At 33.8% G+C, this 20,370-nt stretch overlaps 4 protein-coding genes across 13 annotated transcripts in view; all 4 read left to right on the top strand.

Moving 5' to 3' along the window:
• The window catches only part of LOC135835117 (speckle-type POZ protein B-like), a 203,234-nt gene that overhangs the window by 92,454 nt on the left and 90,410 nt on the right, over window positions 1-20,370 (top strand). The window contains exon 2 of one of the 10 annotated variants that reach the window (XM_065349239.1): window positions 18,170-19,981. The exons of 7 other annotated variants lie outside the window; for them this stretch is intronic. In XM_065349239.1, coding sequence (XP_065205311.1) covers window positions 18,316-19,371 — 1,056 coding nt within the window. In that variant the 5' untranslated portion in view covers window positions 18,170-18,315 and the 3' untranslated portion in view covers window positions 19,372-19,981. Of the gene's footprint in view, window positions 1-5,272; window positions 6,924-8,888; window positions 10,638-18,169; window positions 19,982-20,370 lie in introns of those variants that run through there. 2 more of the 10 variants (XM_065349243.1, XM_065349238.1) reach the window with 2 other exon arrangements.
• On the top strand, window positions 828-2,720 carry LOC135833674 (speckle-type POZ protein B-like). The gene has a single exon (XM_065347438.1). It carries the CDS (start codon window positions 1,400-1,402, stop codon window positions 2,555-2,557), a length of 1,158 nt encoding a protein of 385 aa, XP_065203510.1. The 5' UTR covers window positions 828-1,399; the 3' UTR covers window positions 2,558-2,720.
• On the top strand, window positions 12,398-13,435 carry LOC135834033 (speckle-type POZ protein B-like). Its single transcript, XM_065347871.1, has one exon. The coding sequence runs from the start codon at window positions 12,398-12,400 to the stop codon at window positions 13,433-13,435; it is 1,038 nt and encodes a 345-aa protein (XP_065203943.1).
• Window positions 15,036-16,107, top strand: LOC135834032 (speckle-type POZ protein-like). Its single transcript, XM_065347870.1, has 2 exons — window positions 15,036-15,262; window positions 15,330-16,107. Exons 1-2 carry the CDS (start codon window positions 15,036-15,038, stop codon window positions 16,105-16,107), a joined length of 1,005 nt encoding a protein of 334 aa, XP_065203942.1.

The raw sequence follows: 20,370 nt of genomic DNA, 5'->3' as shown, positions 1-20,370 counted from the left end.
AATGAGCTCATAATTATGTATTTTTTTTTTTTTTTTAAACTAATTTTGATTGAAATCAAAAAATACTTTGTAACTATACAAATTTTCTTCCAATCTCAATTTTTTTTTAAATTTTCCTGTAAAAACGTTGACTTTGTTAATTTTTTTGTCGGTGGGGGGGGGGGGTGGTCTAGTGGATAGCATTCTGAAAATTTGGTTGAGAAAAAGTAGTGATTTTTTCAACCAAAAAATCCGTTAGATACCATGTAACAGTTGTCGTTAAATTAAATTCCCAGTTACTGAAAATCTTACCATAAATTAGTGAATAGTTAGTATGATTTTTAAGCGAAATTTCGAGAACATTGCTTGAGTTGAAGTACCGCAAAAATTCTTTAAACTGACTGAAAATTGATGAAACTGAAAACTTACGAGAAAATACTGGTTTAATTTTATACGAATTATCGTTCCGAGAATCGATCAGTAATCAGTATGACCGTTTACAAATTTATTAATGTAAGTAGGTGAATACGAAAATAAAAGTAATTCATCTGATTTAAGTACATATGTACCTATTTGAATTCGGTGGTTGGATTCGATTAGTTTGAAACTCCAGTCTCAAGTTTTCAACTTCCAATATTAACACGAATGAATATTTTCAGAATAATCATGAATCAAGACTTTCCAAAATATTATTTTTCTCCTTTAACATACGTAAGTTGGTTTGTTAGTCTCCTGTTACTTATGTTCGTCATATACTTTGTTCTCAGCTGTAATTCGCCTGTGTGCGATGTGTTACTCATCTTCTTTTCTGAAAATTGAAAATTTGGGAGGAAGGACTGTAGAAAAAAATTAAAATTTTTGGTACAAGTTTGAAAATTTATTACATATTACAATTCAGTAGATCTGCATGCGCTCCAGCCTCACAAATTGATTACTAATTGTAATGGTCAGGGATATGGCCACACTGGTGGTGTAACTCCCCTTTTCCGCTCGGCCTATGTATCATGCACGTGGTGCATAATGCATCATAACATTAGTCATTCCTTCAAGCACCGTGCTGTAGCCTAGATGGCTAAGTAAAACGTAGGTAGTGAAATTCGGCAAATGTGTTAATTTCGGCTAATATGATTATAATTTCTGATTAAAAGTGTTTTTCATTCGACTAATGTGTTTCATTCGAATAATTCGCGATTTCGTCGTATTATTACTTTGATAGGTATTGTGTTTTCAACCCGTGTGATAACTTACTATCCTACCTATCACATAATTTTCACCTACATATACCTTTGAAAAGAAACAGTCACTGAGCAGATCGCTTTGGAACGAAAAACGATATCTCTTTGTAGAACGTTTTTGTCACTCGGGTAGTTTTTTATACATTTCTAATTGATTCTTGTCGCATTGGTCCGTTTATTCCAATATGTCGTCAAGTCTTTGCGGTTCATTTTGCAAATCGAATGGATGTAAAACCAAAATCCATTATGATATAGCAAGTTACGTTTGGACTATTGAAGATTTCGATTTTCACGAGGCTAAAGGTGAAGCATTAGTATCGCCTGTGTTTTCATCTGTCACGAATAATCAAGTTAAATGGTACTTGAAACTAAAACCTAATGGGGAAATTGAAGTAAAGGATTCTATGACTGTTTTCCTGTGTAAACAAAGCAGTATTGAAAGCAACAAAAAAATATTCGCGAAAATCACTTTTTATGTTTTGAATAGTGAAGGCAAAGAAACATTCAATCAACCTATGCGAATTTTGGAATTCGCTGAGCCTCAGAAGAATAATTGCGGCCTCGCATTCATGAAAAAAGATACAATATACCAGTTGCTGTGGAACAATACCATGGCAATTCGCTGTGAAGTGAAATTCTCTGATATGAACGATATACTAGCTGAAGATAATCATCAATGGGACTGTAACATTGAAGTGCCTGAATGTAACCTCCCCGAAAATTTGGCATCGTTATTTGAAAATCAGGAGATCACTGACGTCGTCCTATCCGTGAATGGCAAAGATTTTCCTGCCCATAAGGTTGTATTAGCTGCCTGCAGTCCAGTTTTCCACGCCATGTTCAAACACAATACAAAAGAAAACCAGCTAAATCGTATAGATATTGAAGATATAAACCAAGTAGTTGTTGGTGAAATGTTGAAATACATTTATACTGGAAAATGCCAAAATTTAAACAAGTTCGCCGGTGAATTACTGGCAGCAGCCGATAAATACGATTTGTACCAATTGAAAATGACGTGCGCCAAGATCCTGCTCGAAAGATTGTCAGTTGAAAATGCTGCGAGTGTATTGGCGATAGCAGATATGCACAGTGTCAAACAACTCAAAAACGAAGTGATCAAATTTATCGTTTCGAAACCTACCGAAGTGTTGGCTACAGAAGGCTGGAAGAGTATTCGATCGAACTTCGAGTTAGTCGATGAAGTACTGTGTTCGGCTTCAGCCCTGCCAGTGCCGGACCCAAGCACCTCGGTAATAAGGAGGCAATCTTGGTGGGCCGCGGCGAATTCGGCCCGGTTGGTGCCAATATTGTTATTTTTTTTATTTTTTTTGATTTTTTAAGCTATGTAGTACCATATTATTTTGTTTAAAAAAATATGTATGTAGATACGTATAATTATTTGTACCAACCGGCCCTGAACTCGGCGATGTATGTCAAACTACTTACTGAATTTAGTACCCTACTTTATACTAATTTTATGTAAATGTGGCAATTTGATGAATTATCGAACTGTATCTTCTCTTATTTTCGAATAAATTTTTAATATTTGTAATTTGCTTCAATTCTGTAATATCTGACTCTGAGTATTGATGGTCTTGTGTATCAAAGTAAAAATATTATTCAGAGTGAAACTTTAATTTGAAAATCATAATGGCTGTTCACACATTTATTACTTCGAATGCAAAATTGTGTTATGATAAATGAAGGCGATTCATCACTTCATCTGGCTGAATTATTTGAATTTGGTGGTTGTGGTTGATTGAGTGAGCCTGAAAGTTGATTCCCAACTTCATAGTTACGTGAATATTAATTGAATAAGAATATTAAAACAAGATTATTTTTCCTTCGAAATTGAAAATTTAATTGATTTCAAAATTTCGTCTCTCTGTTTGGACACTTTATTGTGAACCGAATTATGTGTGATGATGAAGGAGGAGGAGTTTCCAAAATGACGCAATCAATGTTTTTAAAAATAAAAATTACATATAAAACGTGGAAAATATGTATCAGCATTCTTGATCCAAATTCAGATCGCTGGGCGGTGTCTTTTTTATGATGCCTTACGAGGAAAAAAATTGTTGACAAAAATTGACCGTTCTGAGCAGGATTTTTTCCATTTTGGAAGTTCTTCTACCAATCTAAAAACTGTTGAATGAAATATATGTTGTGCATACACAAAAACTTCAATTTTTGTCGACATCTTCAAAAAGAATGCCCATTTCTGGTTAAATTTTTAAATAGGCCTGTTCTTGCCAAAATTGCTAAAAAAAATTCTGGTTTTGTTAAGCTTGTCAAAAAATCCCCGTTTATAAAATTTATCAGCGAATGTCAATTTTTGGCGGGATTGACGAAAATACACAAAAACTTCAATTTTTGTCGACATCTTCAAAAAGAATGCCCATTTCTGGTTAAATTTTTAAATAGGCCTGTTCTTGCCAAAATTGCTAAAAAAATTCTGGTTTTGTTAAGCTTGTCAAAAAATCCCCGTTTATAAAATTTATCAGCGAATGTCAATTTTTGGCGGGATTGACGAAAAATTGTGATTTTTTTTGTAAAAATTCTCTAAGCTTAGATGTAGTTTTTTGATAAAACAATTAAATGGTCGTAATTTTTGCCAAAATTGCTAAGAAATTTGTACTTTTTTTTACCGGAACGTCCAGGAAGCACTGATATTGGCCTTGCATGCCTAAAAAGTCCTCTTTGCTTCGAAATTTTCCATACAACTTCATTTTCTATTTACATCGTGGAAATCGGAAATCACATAATTTATCGTTCATTCTGTTAGAAACTTTTGGTGAAAATTTTCTAATTTTTGTCGTTCTCAAAAAAGTTATAGTTCAAATTTGAAAAATGAAGGCCAACAAAATCAATTTCTGACATCAAAAATAATATTATTTTGTTACAAATTTTTGGTAGGTTTTGTATTCGCTAAGTTCGAATGGCTTCGGAATTGAAAAATGTTACATTAATGTTCAAATGCAGTGTACCTACTCCGAATGACACAAAATAAGTTGGAAAAAATTGCTGGGTGCGGGGGAGAGGGGAATAAAAATTCTCTGCAAATGTTTTTTGAACGGGTTTGGAAGCTTGATTTTTTCAATATCTTAACCTTCTTTTGTTTGATCTCATTTAGCACCCCCTCCCCTTCCACCGGTTCGAGCTCAAAGTTTTAATTTTTTTTAAATTTGTAGATGTTTTATTTATTTTTTTTAGTTCTTTAGTTCAGGATAGTTTCTTGATGTCTTGAGTACCTATGTACTGTACGTAAAATCGCTTTTAGACCATTAGAAATAATGTTCTCACAATCAGTTCATTTTTGTCTGGTTCAGGACTTCTTGAAATAATACATATTAGTTTTATTTCTTTGAGTTGATAAAATCAAAATTGGACGACTAAAATATTATTTTACATAGGTAGTAGGTACGTGCTACTACGTGATAACTGATAACGAACATCAATATAGATCACCTGAACTAATTCTTTTTTTCGACACTCTTGCTTAAGAAATTTTTAAAAATTTTTAAATATTTGAGATCTGAGGAAGGGAGAAATTACAAGCGTTGACTTGAAAATTTGATTTTTTTCTACATGATTTTTTGCTGGCTACATCAAAATAGGTTGAAAAACAACCCACCCTTGTGAAAATCTTTTTTAGTTGAAATTCATTATACTGAGAATATAATTTTAACACTGATGGGGCCCCTGGAGCGAGATGTGGATCCTCAAAAATAGGGATTTGGTCGAATTCATTGTTTTGTCTAGCCCTTGTCCAACCTGTTTCGGAAAAATTATCCTATCTCGAATGTTGAAGACGAATTTTAAGATTTTACTGACCGGTTGAAAATTTGAAAATCGTTTATACCTATTTGGATGAATTTGTGTTTTGGAAATATTGATTATTTCTGGGTAGTCGAACTTTCCTTCGCGAATTCGCAAAGAGTAGTACTAACTTTTAAATTTTGATTCAATTTTTATAAATATTGTTGTGTGAAATTTGCTAGAAAAAAATATCAACATATCGTTAATTATGCGTGGAAATGATTTTGTGATTCTAGGTGACGAAACGAATTGGAGACAGCCATTGAACGGATCGTATTTCTGGAACAACAAGCAATACCTCTGTGAAAAGCTTTTATGACAATCGGATAGTTTTTTTACGAGGATTCACGTGATTCTTGTCGTATTGGTGTTCCTATTTCAATATGTCGTCCAGTCTTCGCGGTTCAGTTTGCAAATCGAATAGATGTAAAACTAAAATTCGTTCTGATACCGCAAGTTACGTTTGGACAATTGAAGATTTCCATTTTCACGAAGCCAAAAGAGAACGATTAGTATCACCTGTGTTTTCATCTGTTACGAATAATCAAGTTAAATGGTACTTGGTACTTAGACCGAATGGCAAAAACGATGCAAATGATTCCATTAGTCTGTTTCTACATTTGAGTAGACTCACCTGTATTGAAGGGAACAAAAACATATTCGCGGAAATCGCTTTTTATGTTTTGAATAATGAAAGCAGAGAAGAAAACAGGTATAAAATGAGTATCAAGGAATTCCCCTTTTCAAACCGTAACAGCAAAGGCTACGGCTTCACGAAATTCATCGAAAAAGATAGTAGATTTAGAAACAAGATGCTTTCGAACAATGCATTGACGATTGGTTGTGTTGTGAAGTTTTCTGATATGAAAGATAGCAGTAGTTTACACCAATGTGACTTTGATATTGAAATGCCCGAATGTGACCTCTCTGAAAACTTCGCATCGTTATTTGAAAATCAGGAGTTAACGGATGTCATCCTTTCCGTGAATGGTAAAGAGTATCCTGCTCATAAGGCTGTATTAGCTGCTCGTAGTCCAGTTTTCTGCGCCATGTTCAAACACAGCACGAAAGAAAGCGAGCTCAATCGTGTAGATATTGAGGATATTAATGAAGCTGTTGTCGAAGGAATGTTGAAATACATTTACACCGGGAAATGCGATGATTTAGATGAGTTGGCCGAAGGATTATTGGCTGCAGCCGATAAATACGATTTGGGTCGATTGAAAATCATGTGCGCGAAGAAATTAATCAACGGATTATCAGTTGAGAATGCAGCAAATGTTCTTATATTAGCAGATATGCATCACCACGAAGATCTAAAACGTGAAGCGACCATATTTATTGCAGCCAACTTTCCTCAAGTCTTGAATACCGCAGCTTGGCAAATGCTTTTGACGAACCCTCACTTGATGAATGAAGTTTGCCAAGCCGTTGCTCGTAAATGAATCTCGAATTAGGAGTAGTGAACTTAGTACTTCGCTGTATTACCGCTGTTACATAATTCTTTCGTGTTCCGGTTTTTTTTTTCATGAGTCTTTTTTGTTTTGTTCTAATTCATATTGAAATGGTATACCTGTCTTATTTTTATATTTGGTAGTCGTAAGTTTTGTGAAATGCTCTTACCTACAATAATTTTTGCAAAGGTTTAGCTTAGAGCGTACCATTAGATACAAATATTACTTAATTTAATGGTAGATTTGAAAATGAAATATTGTTGAAGAAAAGGTATAAAACTTATTTAGTTAGTAGATACAATATGAGAACAAATTTTGCTCGTACGAGTGATCATGTTGTAAGTAGGTGTAAGGTTGGAAACTCTATTCTTGTGTAACTATTTTTTTCATGTTGTTACAATCGGTTTATTTGAATAAATTGTTTTCGAAAATGGATGATTTTTTGATTATTTCATAGCGATCTCAAACCACCCTCACTCCTTAAATAACAAATTTTGTACGGTTTCGGTTCCTAAACTTTTTTAGGAATCACTGTGTCGAAGTTTTCAATTTTCTAGAGCTGTTCAATAACGAGAATTTCAACCACGTATATCTAAATGTCTACATTTTTACATTAGCGATAGAAATCCCGATTACCTCAAAAATACATGTATCATTTTTATACAATGAAACAGTGTTGAAATGTCGCGTTAATTTTAAATAATATTACATATTTATCTTCTGTAAATTGTTTCTGAAACTTCGATCTTGAAATTAATTTTTTTCGAAATCAAAAACTCACGCAAGAATCTTTCGTATTCGTGGTGCTCGATGACAATTAATTTCTCTCGGTACTTAAATGTTACTTAATGTAGATTTTTGGAAAATACGATATTTCTAAATGAAAGACTGTTCTGTAATTTTTTTGAAATTAAATTCCTTTAAAAAGTTGATGTTTTGATTTTTTTTTCGTTCAAGTGCCTCATTAGAATTTGAAAAATTCATAAAGAGAAATTCCTCCATTCCTAATCCAAAATATGAATTCAATCGCGAACTCTTCTTTTGAAATGTTTCAAAGTTCGCCCGGTTGAATTATTGCAACCCGTTGAAAATTTAATTACCTATAAAATATATTATGTTTGTGAGCTTGTGGTTAAAAAAACGTTCATTTACAGTGTGATGCTGCTACAAATAGAATATAAAAAAATCAATTTTTCACGAAGAAATCTATGTAAACGCGAACTGATTGCTCATTAGTCATTAGAGAAATTCCTACAAATTTGCAGGTTTTCAAATAGGACTGAAGTGAATTCCATAGTTTTACGTACTGTGGGCACTGGTCCTTGTGTTCTCTGAGTTTTCCCCTGTTCTCTGGGAAGTGTAATTCAAGTATTCAGATCGAAAAACGTTTTATTATGGAATTTAAAATATGGAATGCCACACCAGTTTCATTTCAGCTTAACTTGATTTTTAAGCTAATAATACCTCATTTATTCCGAAGACCAAATGTTGATTTTGGAGCACATAAGTAGAAGCAGTACCCCCCCCCCTCCGCCCCTATTGCACGCGCGATTTTCCGGGGGTTTACTTTACACTATGTATGGTTGTTTTTTTTTCTATTGATTTGAAATTTGGTGAAAGGTGGCTGATTTGAAGCTTAGTGTGAATATAAAGATACCTAGGTGATTTAACACAATGACCCTGAATTTTTTCAAATTTTTTTGACACTAAAAACACTCTAAAATCCACTTTGAAAACTTCTATTTTAATGCGGAGGGAAGTCTGAAATCTAAAAAAAAAACAAAAAAAAACACATGCATATGTAAGTATTTACAGTTTTCAGTGGCCGCTGCTCCATGGCGATAAAATTATCGGGGAACGCGATTTTTTCTCGCCGAAGAAAGGTACCTAGGTTTTGGTACATTTTTTCCCCCACTATATTTACCTATTATCTATAAATGACGCTAAACTACACCATCAATTGGAATAATTTGGACCGAATTCGTCCATTTTTTATTTAATACACTGTATTGGGCGTTTTTGAGAGGCCCCCGACGACAGACACCCCTTCCAGGTGTCCAACACAGCTGAAATTCATGTCTGAACTACTTACCTAATGTCAATTTGAAATACATCGTTTATTCCAATTTCAGCAAAATTAGAAATTTTTGAGTTCCCTTACTCGCAGTGGGTAGGCGTACATTTTTCCTATTTTAAAAATGATGACATCTGATAGAAAGGAGTAGCAAAAAATCAAAGATTTCTAATTTTGTTGAAATTGCACCATTATGCATTCGCTATTTTGTCAATTTTCATTCAATTTTTGAAAATACATATGTACCTACTGATCTTTTAGAATTTGAGAGAAAAACACCAACATGTTGCTAATTAATCGTGTTGATAATTTTTTTGTTTCTAGGTGACTGAACTGAAAGGAGACCAGTGATAGGCTAGTAGATATTTCGGAACAAAAAACCTCAATACTTCTGTGAAAATCGGATAGTTACTCTTGGACGGTTTTACTATTGATTCTCATTGCGCTGCTTTGTTCATTCCAACATGTCATCGAGTTTTTATAAATCGGATTGCCAATCAAAAATCCATTGCGATGAAGCAAGCTACGTTTGGACGATTGAAGATTTCCATCTTCACGAGGCCAAAGGCGAAACATTATATTCACCTCCGTTTTCATCCGTTAAGCATAATCAAGTTAAATGGTATATGGAACTTTTTCCTAACGGCGAAACCGACGCAAAAGATTCTGTCTACTTGTATTTGTATCTGAGTGAACTCAGCAGTTTGGAAAAAAGCAAAAAAATATTCGCGAAAGCTACATTTCTTGTTTTAAGTAGCGAAAATAATAAAAAACTCGAGAACGACATTATGGAATATCCTCATCCTGACATCGAGAGGACTGGTTGGGGCGTAGAATTAATTAAAAAAGATGAGAAGTTTAGAAACAAGTTGCTATTGAACAATACGTTGACGATTCGCTGTGAAGTGAAGTTTTCTGATCTGAGTTTTCTCCAATGTGATTGTGGCATTGAAATGCCCTGTGACCTCTCTGAAAACTTCGCGTCGTTGTTAGAAAATCGAACGTTAACAGACGTTATCCTTTCCGTGAATGGTAAAGAATATCCTGCCCATAAGACTGTATTAGCTGCTCGTAGTCCAGTTTTCTGCGCCATGTTTTCACACAGCACGAAAGAAAACGAGCTCAATCGTGTAGATATTAAGGATATTAATGAAGCTGTTGTCGAAGGAATGTTGAAATACATTTACACCGGGAAATGTGAAGTTCCAGATGAATTGGCCGAAGGATTATTGGCAGCAGCCGATAAATACGATTTACGTCGATTGAAAATTATATGTGCAAAGAGATTATTCAACGGTTTATCAGCTGAGAATGCAGCAAATGTTCTTATATTAGCAGATATGCACCACCTCGAAGATCTGAAACGTGAAGTGATCAACTTTATTGTAGCAAACTTTGCTCAAGTCTTGAACACTGAAGGTTGGAATAATATGCTTGTATCGAACCCTCACTTGGTGAATGAAGTTTGCGAAGCCGTTGCTCGTAAATGAATCTCGAATAGTGGAATACTTCGCTGTATTATCGCTGTTACATAGTTCGTTCGTGTTCCGTTTTTTTTTTTCAGGAATTATTTTTGTTTTGTTTCAATTTAAATTAAGTAGGTCTGTATATACCTATCTATTTGTATTTTTGGTAGTCGTAAGTTTTGTTAAATATCTCGTTTTCAAACAATTGTTGCATAGGTTTGGGTTACAGCGTGTCATTAGATACAAATATTACTTAATATAAGGGTAGATTTAAAAAATAATATTGTTGAAAAAAAAGTGAGAAAAGGTGTAAAACTTATAGTCATCTACTTATACGAGTGAAAATGTTTTAAATAGGTGTAAGGTTGAATGCTGTGAGGTCTTTCTTGTGTAAGATTTTTGAATGAAGGACCGTTTTTGTAATTTTTGTGAAATTAAATTCCTCTAAAAAGTTAATATTTTTGTTTATTTTTCGTTAGAGTGCCTCATTAGAAATTAAAGAATTCGTTATGAGAAATTTCTCCATTTCCAACCCAAAATGTAAATTGAATCGCAAATCTCTTATTTTAAAATTTTTCAAAGTTCGGCCTGTTGAATTATTGCAACCCGTTGAAAATTGAATTACCTAGAAAATGTATGTGTTTGAGCTTGTGGTTGGAGAAGACGTTCATTTTCAGTGTGATGCTGCTACATATACGTAAATAGAATATAAAAAATCAATTTTTCACGTAGAAATCTATAATGTAAACGCTAACTGATTGCTCGATTATACCTATAGTCATTATAGAAATTCCTACAAATTTGCAGGGTTTCAAATAGGACTGAAGTGAATTCCATAGTTTTACGTACTGGGCACTCGTCCTTGTGTTCTCAGAGTTTTCCCCTGTTCTCTGGGAAGTTTAATTTATTCAGATCGAAACCATTTTATTAATGGAATTTAAAATGCCACACCAGTTCCATTTCAGCTTAATTTTATTTTTAAGCTAATAATATATGTATTTACCTCATTTCTGAAGACCAAAATGTTGATTTTGGAACACATAAGTAGAAGCAGTATCTCCCCCCCCCCCCCCCCTATTGCACGCGCGATTTTCCGGGGATTTACTTTACACTATCTATGGTTGTTTTAAATCTATTGATTTGAAATTTGGTGAAAGGTGGCTGATTTGAAGCTTAGTGTGAATATTGAGAAAATACACACGACACAATATATACACGTTTATTTTACATTCGACACCAACATTATTTTATGACCAAGCGGTCTTGGGTCTACACTACACATAATGACCATACGAATACGACTAACTAAACTGATTTTAAAACAATATGTAACTATAGGCAGCTGCATAGCTGACTCATACCTATACCTAAATCTTTACTCGCAGTTCACACCTACACACACACACACAGCTCTACATTTTAACAAATATAAAAATACCATAGGTGATTAACACAATTACCCTGAATTTTTTCAAATTATGTGACACTAAAAACGACTCTAAAATCCACTTTGAAAGCTTCTATTTAATGCGGAGGGAAGTCTGAAATCTAAAAAAAAAAAAAAATTCAGTGTATTTTTCACTATCATCATCGAGTCGTATAACCGCTCTATACATACTGGTAATTTTTCCAAAATTTTTGGAGTGATGGTCGCTGCTCCATGACGATAAAATTATCCGGAAAAGCGATTTTTTTCTCACCGAAGAAAGGTACCTAGGTTTTGGTACATTTTTTTCCCCACTATACTTACCTATTATATCTATAAATGACGCCGAACTACACCATCAATTTAAATAATTTGGGCCGAATTCGTTCATTTTTTATTTAAAACACTGTATTGGGCCTTATTGAGAACCCCTGACGACAGACACCCCTTCCATGTGACCAACACAGCTGAAATTCATGTCTAAACTACATATGTACTTAGTACCTATTGCCAATTTGAAATACATCGTTTATTGCAATTTCAGAAAAATTAGAAAGCTTCGAGTTTCCTTACTTGTATGTAGTGGGTAGGCGTACATTTTTCCTATTTTAAAAATGATGACATCTGATTGAAAGGAGTAGCAAAAAATCGAAGATTTCTAATTTTGTTGAAATTGCACCATTATGCATTCATAATTTTGTTATTTTCATTCGACTTTTGAAAATACTACTCCTTTAGTATTTGAGAGAAAAACACCAACATGTCGCTAATTAATCGCGTTGATAATTTTTTTGTTTCTAGGTGACTGAACTGAAAGGAGACCAGTGATAGGCTAGTAGATATTTCGGAACAAAAAACCTCAATACTTCTGTGAAAATCGGATAGTTACTCTTGGACGGTTTTACTATTGATTCTCATTGCGCTGCTTTGTTCATTCCAACATGTCATCGAGTTTTTGTAAATCGGATTGCCAATCGAAAATCCATTCCGATGAAGCAAGTTACGTTTGGACGATTGAAGATTTCCATCTTCACGAGGCCGAAGGCGAACCATTAGATTCACCTCCGTTTTCATCCGTTAAGAATAATCAAGTTAAATGGTATATGGAACTTTATCCTAATGGCGAAACCGATGAAAATGATTCGGTCAGTTTGAATGTGTATCTGAGTGAACTCAGCAGTTTTGAAAAAAGCAAACAAATATTCGCGAAAGCTACATTTCTTGTTTTAAATAGCGAAAATAATGAAAAAATCAAGGAATCCCTCGACATTAAGGAATATCTTCATCCTGACACTCCGAACTCTGGTTGGGGCTTCGCAGAATTCATTAAAAAAGATGAGTACTTTAGAAACAAGTTGCTATTGAACAATACGTTGACGATTCGCTGTGAAGTGAAGTTTTCTGATCTGAGTTTTCTCCATTGTGATAGTGGCATTGAAATGCCCGAATGTGACCTCTCTGAAAACTTCGCATCGTTTTTTGAAAATCAAATATTAACGGATGTTATCCTTTCTGTGAATGGTAAAGAGTATCCTGCCCATAAGGCTATATTAGCTGCTCGTAGTCCTGTCTTCTGCGCCATGTTCAAACACAGTACGAAAGAGAACGAGCTCAATCGTGTAGATATTAAGGATATTAATGAAGCTGTTGTGGAGGGAATGTTGAAATACATTTACACCGGAAAATGTGATGATTTAGATGAATTGGCCGAAGAATTATTAGTAGCAGCCGATAAATACGATCTACGTCGATTGAAAATTATGTGTGCAAAGGAATTAATCGAGGGATTGTCAGCTGAGGATGCAGCAAATGTTGTTATATTAGCAGATATGCATCACCTCGAAGATCTGAAACGTGAAGCGATCAACTTTATTGTAGCAAACTTTGCTCAAGTTTTGAACACTGTAGGTTGGAAAAATATGCTTGTATCGAACCCTCACTTGGTGAATGAAGTTTGCCAAGCCGTTGCTCGTAAATGAATCTCGAATAGGTAGTGAAAATACTTCGCTGCATTATCGCTGTTACGCTGTTACATTGTTCGTTCATGTTCCGGGTTTTGTTTTTTTCAAAAATAATTTTCATTTTGTTTTTATTCAGATTAAGTAGGTATGGTATATATTCCGATCTACGTATTTGTATATCCGGTAGTCGTAAGTTTTGTTAAATACCTCGTTTTCAAACTGCTATATCTACTCGTATAATAATTATTGCCTAGGTTTGGGTTACAATATCGTTAGATTCGAGTATTACTTAGATACATAATTATAATATAACGGTAGATTTTAAAAATACGTAATATTGTTGAAAAAAGTGAAAAATGTATAAAACTTATCAAGTTAGGTAGTACCTATTACATTTATAAGAACAAATTTTGTCTTTTGACGATTTTAATTACTTACGAGCGATAGGTACCTAATGTTGTTTGTAGGTGTTAGATTGGACGCTATGTGGTCTTTCTTGTGTAGATGTGTTAATAAATGGCTGGTTTTGTAATATTTTTGAAATTAAATTCCTTTAAAAAGTTGATGTTTTGATTTATTTTTTGTTCAGGTGCCTCATTAGAAATTGAAAAATTCATTATAAGAGAAATTCCTCCATTCCCAACCCATAATGTGAATTGAATCGCGATCTCTGGTAAAATTTTTCGAAGTTCGCCCTGTTGAACTGATTGCTAATTATTAGAAATTCCTACAAATTTGCAAGTTTTCAAATAGGACTGAAGTGAATTCCATAGTTTTTACGTACTGGGCACTCGTCCTTGTGTTCTCAGAGTTCACCTGTTCTCTGAGAAGTGTGATTTATTCGGATCGAAAAACGTTTCATTATGGAATTTAAAATATGGAAATGCCACAGGTACACCAGTTTCATTTCAGCTTAATTTGATTTTTAAGCTAATAATACCTCATTCCCGAGGACTAGATGGTTGATTTTGGAGCACATAATTGGAAGCAGTTCCCCCCTTTTTCGCACGTGCTATTTTCAGGGAGTTTACACTGTCTATGGTTGTTTTAAACCTATTGATGCGGAATTTCGTGAGTAGGTGGCTGATTTGAATCTTAGTGTGAATATAAAGTTAATTCATATGATCTACACCATAAATTGGAATAATTTGAACCAAATTCGTCAATTTTTCATTTAAAAACTTGGAATGCACCTTTCTGGGAACCCCCGACACAACACCCTCTTCCAGTTGACCAACGCAGCTTAAATACATGTAAACCCTCCTTGCAGTGTGTAGGGATACTATCAGGGATACATTTTTCCTAATTGGAAAACGATTAGGAAAAAATTAAAGATTTCTAATTTTGTTGAAATTGCACCATTAGTTATGCATTTGCAATTTTGTCAATTTTCATTCAACTTTTGAAAATACGTACTTATCTACTTACTCCTTTAGAATTTCAGAGAAAAACACCAACACGTAGCTAATTAATTGTGTTGATAATTTATTTGATTCTAGGTGACTGAACGGAACACAGGCCAGTGATAGGCTAGTACTTCGGAACAAAAAACAATATTCAATAAGTATTTGTTAATACTTCTGTGAAAATCTGACGGTCTCGCTTCGTTCATTCCAACATGTCATCGAGTTTTTGTAAATCAGATTGCCAATCGAAAATCCATTCCGATGAAGCAACATACGTTTGGACGATTGAAGATTTCTATTCTCACGAGGCCAAAGGCGAAACATTGATTTCACCTCCGTTTTCATCTGTTAAGAATAATCAAGTTAAATGGTACTTAGGACTTCAGCCTAACGGTGTTACCAATGTAAAAGATTCTATCAGTTTGTATTATCTATCTGAGTGAACTCAGCAGTTTGGAAAAAAGCAAAAATATATTCGCGAAAGTTACGTTTCTTATTTCAAATAGCGAAAATAAAGAAGAAGCCAAGCGATCTCTCATCAACATTAGGGAATTTCGACATCCTAAGATTAAGAAGAGCACTGGTTCTATCGGTTGGGGCTTCGCAGAATTCATTAAAAAAGATGAGAACTTTAGAAACAAGTTGCTATTGAACAATACATTGACGATTCGCTGTGAAGTGAAGTTTTCTGATACGAACGGTATCACTACAAGTACAAGTTTTCTTCAATGTAATTGTGGCATTGAAATGCCCTGTGACCTCTCTGAAAACATCGCATCCTTATTTGAAAATCAAACATTAACGGATGTTATCCTTTCCGTGAATGGTAAAGAGTATCCTGCCCATAAGGTTATATTAGCTGCTCGTAGTCCTGTCTTCTGCGCCATGTTCAAACACAACACAAAAGAAAACGAGCTCAATCGTGTAGATATTAATGATATTAATGAAGCTGTTGTGGAAGCTATGTTGAAATACATTTACACCGGGAAATGTAATGATTCAGATGAATTGGTCGAAGGATTATTGGTAGCAGCCGATAAATACGATTTGCGTCGATTAAAAAGTATGTGTGCGAAGAGATTAATCAACAGATTATCAGCTGAGAGTGCAGCAAATGTTCTTATATTAGCAGATATGCATCACCTCGAAGATCTGAAACGTGAAGCGATCAACTTTATTGTAGCAAACTTTGCTCAAGTCTTGAACACTGTAGGTTGGAAAAATATGCTTGTATCGAACCCTCACTTGGTGAATGATATTTGCCACCCTGTTGCTCGTGAATGACCCTCGAATGATTAATTTCTTCGGGTGTATTATCACTTTTACGTAATTCTTCCATGTTTCGGCTTTTGTTTTTTCATTATTCATTATATTTTTTGGATATTTTATTCTATTTTTAGTATCCTCCTTTTCAAATTAGTATCAATCTACAATAAATTATTGTTTAAGTTTAGGTTACAGCATATCATTAGATACGAATATGTTATTTGATTTAATCGTGGATTTGAAAAAGAATATTTTGTTAAAGATAAGAATACCTATTTAGTATGTAGTTTTGTGAAAACAAATTTTGTCTTTTGACGATTTTAATTTGGATTGCTTTCAAGGACAATTTCTTATTTATTTCATGCAGTAATTTTTATATTTTACGTGAACAGCGGGTCTCACTCCTCCAAGAACAAATTTTAGACTTTTTTAGGAATCACTGTGTCAATATTCTCAACGTTCTTATCCCGATTTCGTCAAAAATATACATAATTTTTCCATTTGAAACAGTGTTGAAAATGTCATGTTGATTTTAAATATTACACGTTCCCTTCTGTAAATTTTTTCTAAACTTCGATCTTGAAACGATTTTTGTTTCAAAATCAAAAATTCACTCGAGATTTTTTGCTTTGTCCGTAATGCATAATGACAATTAATTTCTCTCGGTACCTCTACTTATATCGTTACTTGATGTAGATCATTGAGATATATTTGTAAATGAAGGGCAATTTTTATAATTAAAAAAAAAATAAAATTCTCTTAAAAAGTAGATGTTTTGGGTTATTTATTGTTCAAGTGCCTCATTGGAGATGAAAAAATTCATTAAGAGGAATTTCTCCATTCCCAACCCAATGTGTGAATTAAATCCCAAATACTTCTTGAAAAAATTTTCAAAGTTGGCCCGTTGAATTTTGAAAGGTTAATTAGAAAATATTTTTTTGAAGTTGTTATTGTAGAAGAATAAACTCTGCATTTTCACTATGATGGACTATGAACATATAGAAGTACAAAGAATCAGTTTTTCACGAGGTGAACTAAACTTGCTCGTTATAGAAATTTCTACAAACTTGCAGGTTTTCAAAATGTGTTAGGACTGAAGTGAATTCCATTGGTTTACATATTGGGCACTCATCATCATGTTCTCAGACTCTCAGTGTCCCTGAAAAATGATATTTATTTAAATTGATAAACGTTTTATTTTGGGATCTAAAGTATGGACATGCTACAGATCTGGTATTCCAGGTTCATTTCAGCTCAATTTGATTTTTAAGCGAATAATATCTCATCTTCAAGGACGGAATGATGATTTTGGAGCACATAAGCGGTAGCAGTCCTCCCCTTTCTCACACACACACATATAAATGCTCGCGATTCTCGGGGGTTTTACACTGTTTATGGCTGTTTCAAACCGATTGATTTGAAACTTGGCGTGAAGATACATAGTTGAAACAATTACATAATCTGAATTTTTTCAGATTTTTGTGACTCTTCAAACAATCCCAAAATCTACTTTGAAAACTTGAATTCAATGCGGAGGAAAGTCCAAAATCTATTTCTACATTGTTCAGTGTATTTTTCACAACTTACTGGTCATTTTTCCAAAATTTTTGGAGTAATGGCCGCTGCTCCATGGGGATAAACCCATCCGGAAACGCGTTTTTTTTTTTGGCATGAAAAAGGTCCGTTTTCGTCAAAAAATATTTTTTCCCAATGCATCAAAATAACGCCGAATCAGACCATTAATTGGAATTTGAACCAAATTCGTCAATAATTTATGTTGTATAATTTTTTATTCAAATGATCGGATTGGGCCTTTTTGGGAACCTCTGAAGTCCCTTCCAGGCATCATCCAGGCGACCAACACAGCTTAAATTTACCTATGTCTGAACTAACTACCTAGTCAATAAAAATATCTAATTTCGATTAAATTGCAGCATTATGCATAATGCAATATGCATTCGCAATTCTGTCGATTTTCATTCAACTTTTGAAAATATGTACCTACTACTCCTTTAGAATTTCCGAAAAAAAACACCAACATGTGGCTAATCAATGGTATCGATAATTTTTTTGATTCTAGGTGACTGAACGGAACGGAGACCAGTGATAGGATAGTATTTCGGAACAAACAACAATATTCATTCGTAAATACTTGGTGGAAATCAGAAGGTTACTTTCACACGTTTTTACTATTGATTCTCATTGTCTCGCTTCCTTCATTTCAACATGTCTTCGAGCTTATGTGATCCAGATTGTCAATCGAATGGATGTAAAACAAAAATCGATTCCGATGAAGCAAGGTACGTTTGGACGATTGAAGATTTCGATTTTCACGAGGCCAAAGGCGAACCATTATATTCACCTACGTTTCCATCTGTTAAGAATAACAAAGTTAAATGGTACTTGGAACTTTATCCTAACGGTGAAACCGATGCAAAAGATTCTATTAGTTTGTATATCTATCTGAGTGAACTCAGCAGTTTTGAAAGCAACAAAAAAATATTCGCGAAAGCTACATTTCTTATTTTCAATAGCGAAAATGAAGAAAAAATCGAGCGATCTATCGCCATTAATGAATTTACTCATCCTGACCATGAGAGCGATGGCTGGGGCCCCGAAGAATTCATTACAAAAGATGAGAACTTTAGAAACAAGTTGTTGTTGAACAATACATTGACGATTCGCTGTGAAGTGAAATTTTCTGATATGAGCAGTGTTCATCATGGTGATAGTGGCATTGAAATGCCCGAATGTGACCTCTCTGAAAACTTCGCATCGTTTTTTGAAAATCAAACGTTAACGGACGTTATCATTTCCGTGAATGGTAAAGATTTTCCTGTCCACAAGACTGTATTGGCTGCTCGTAGTCCGGTTTTCTGCGCTATGTTCAAACACCGCACGAAAGAAAACGAGCTCAATCGTGTAGATATTAAGGATATTAATGAAGCTGTTGTGGAGGGAATGTTGAAATACATTTACACCGGGAAATGTGATGATTTAGATGAATTGGCCGAAGGATTATTGGCAGCAGCTGATAAATACGATTTGTGTCGATTGAAAATTATGTGTGTGAAGAAATTGATCGAGGGATTGTCAGTCGATAATGCAGTAAATTATCTTATATTGGCAGATATGCATCACCATGAAGACCTGAAACGTGGAGCGATCAAGTTTATTGTAGCTAACTTTGCTCAAGTCTTCATCACCGTAGCTTGGCAAAATATGCTTTTATCGAGTCCTCAGTTGGCGAACGAAGTTTGCCAAGCCATTGCTCGTATATAAATCTTGGATTCCGTGTTCAAGGTACATTTTTGTTTTTTACGAGTGATTTTTGTTCTACGAGTATTTCAATCCGATGATAAGTAAGATGATAGCATGATAATACATAAAATTTTTATCAAAAATTAGTCAGATTTTAATTTTTTTTCAAGTCAAAAATTACCATTTTAAAAAAAATTGTTACATAGTTAAATTTAAATCAATAGATATATATTTTTTTTCAAAAAATTTTTTCAATTATTTTAAATGTCTATTTTGTGCCTGTAATTTGATTGTCATTGTCGTAAGTTTCGTTAAAAGAACTTGTTTTCAAAATAATATTGGATACTTTTTAGATTATAACTCTTAAGTTACATCATAATCATTACGAATATTATAATTTAATGGTAGATTTAAAAATAAATATTATTGAAGAAAAAATGAGGAAAAGTATAATACCTTTTTAGTAATACAACCTATGAGAACGAATGTTGTCTCGTGGCGATTTTAATTACATTAGAGTGATAATGTTGTAAGTAGGTGTAAGTTTGATCGCTCTGAGACCTTTCTCATGTAACTTTTTTTTCATGTTGTAACAATCGGTTTATTTGAATGAATTGCTTTCTAAAGTTAACGATTTTTTATTTATTTATTTCATGCAGTAATTTTTATATTTCAATCGAACCACCTAATTTAACGATCTCAAACCACCCTTACATCCCAAAAAACAAATTTTAGAAGGTTCACTGTGTCGATGTTTTTAACATCATGGAGCAGTTCAGTTTCGAAAATTTCAACTACGTATGTAATTGTCTACATTTCACATCAGCTATAAAAATCCCGAATCCTCGATTATATATGATTTTTCCATATGAAACAATGTGTGATGACATGATTTTATAAATTTTTCGACATCTTTGGTTAAATTTTGCCAGAGAAATTTATCCGACAGACACGTCACAAATGCTAAAAATGTCATGTCGAATTTAAATATTGCATTTACACTTTCTTCTGTAAATTTTT

This window comes from Planococcus citri, chromosome 2, assembly GCF_950023065.1.
Source record: "Planococcus citri chromosome 2, ihPlaCitr1.1, whole genome shotgun sequence".
NCBI classification, from domain to species: Eukaryota; Metazoa; Arthropoda; class Insecta; order Hemiptera; family Pseudococcidae; genus Planococcus; species Planococcus citri.
Note: the sequence above shows the minus strand (reverse complement) of the source record. Positions and strands in the feature narration are given on the sequence as shown.

Coding starts and splice junctions, on each gene's coding strand:
- LOC135833674 (XM_065347438.1), top strand. CDS start 1,400: ATGTCGTCAAGTCTTTGCGGTTCATTTTGCAAATCGAATGGATGTAAA.
- LOC135834033 (XM_065347871.1), top strand. CDS start 12,398: ATGTCATCGAGTTTTTGTAAATCGGATTGCCAATCGAAAATCCATTCC.
- LOC135834032 (XM_065347870.1), top strand. CDS start 15,036: ATGTCATCGAGTTTTTGTAAATCAGATTGCCAATCGAAAATCCATTCC. Junction 15,263..15,329: donor AGTTTGTATTATCTATCTGA/GTGAACTCAGCA, acceptor TATTTCAAATAG/CGAAAATAAAGAAGAAGCCA.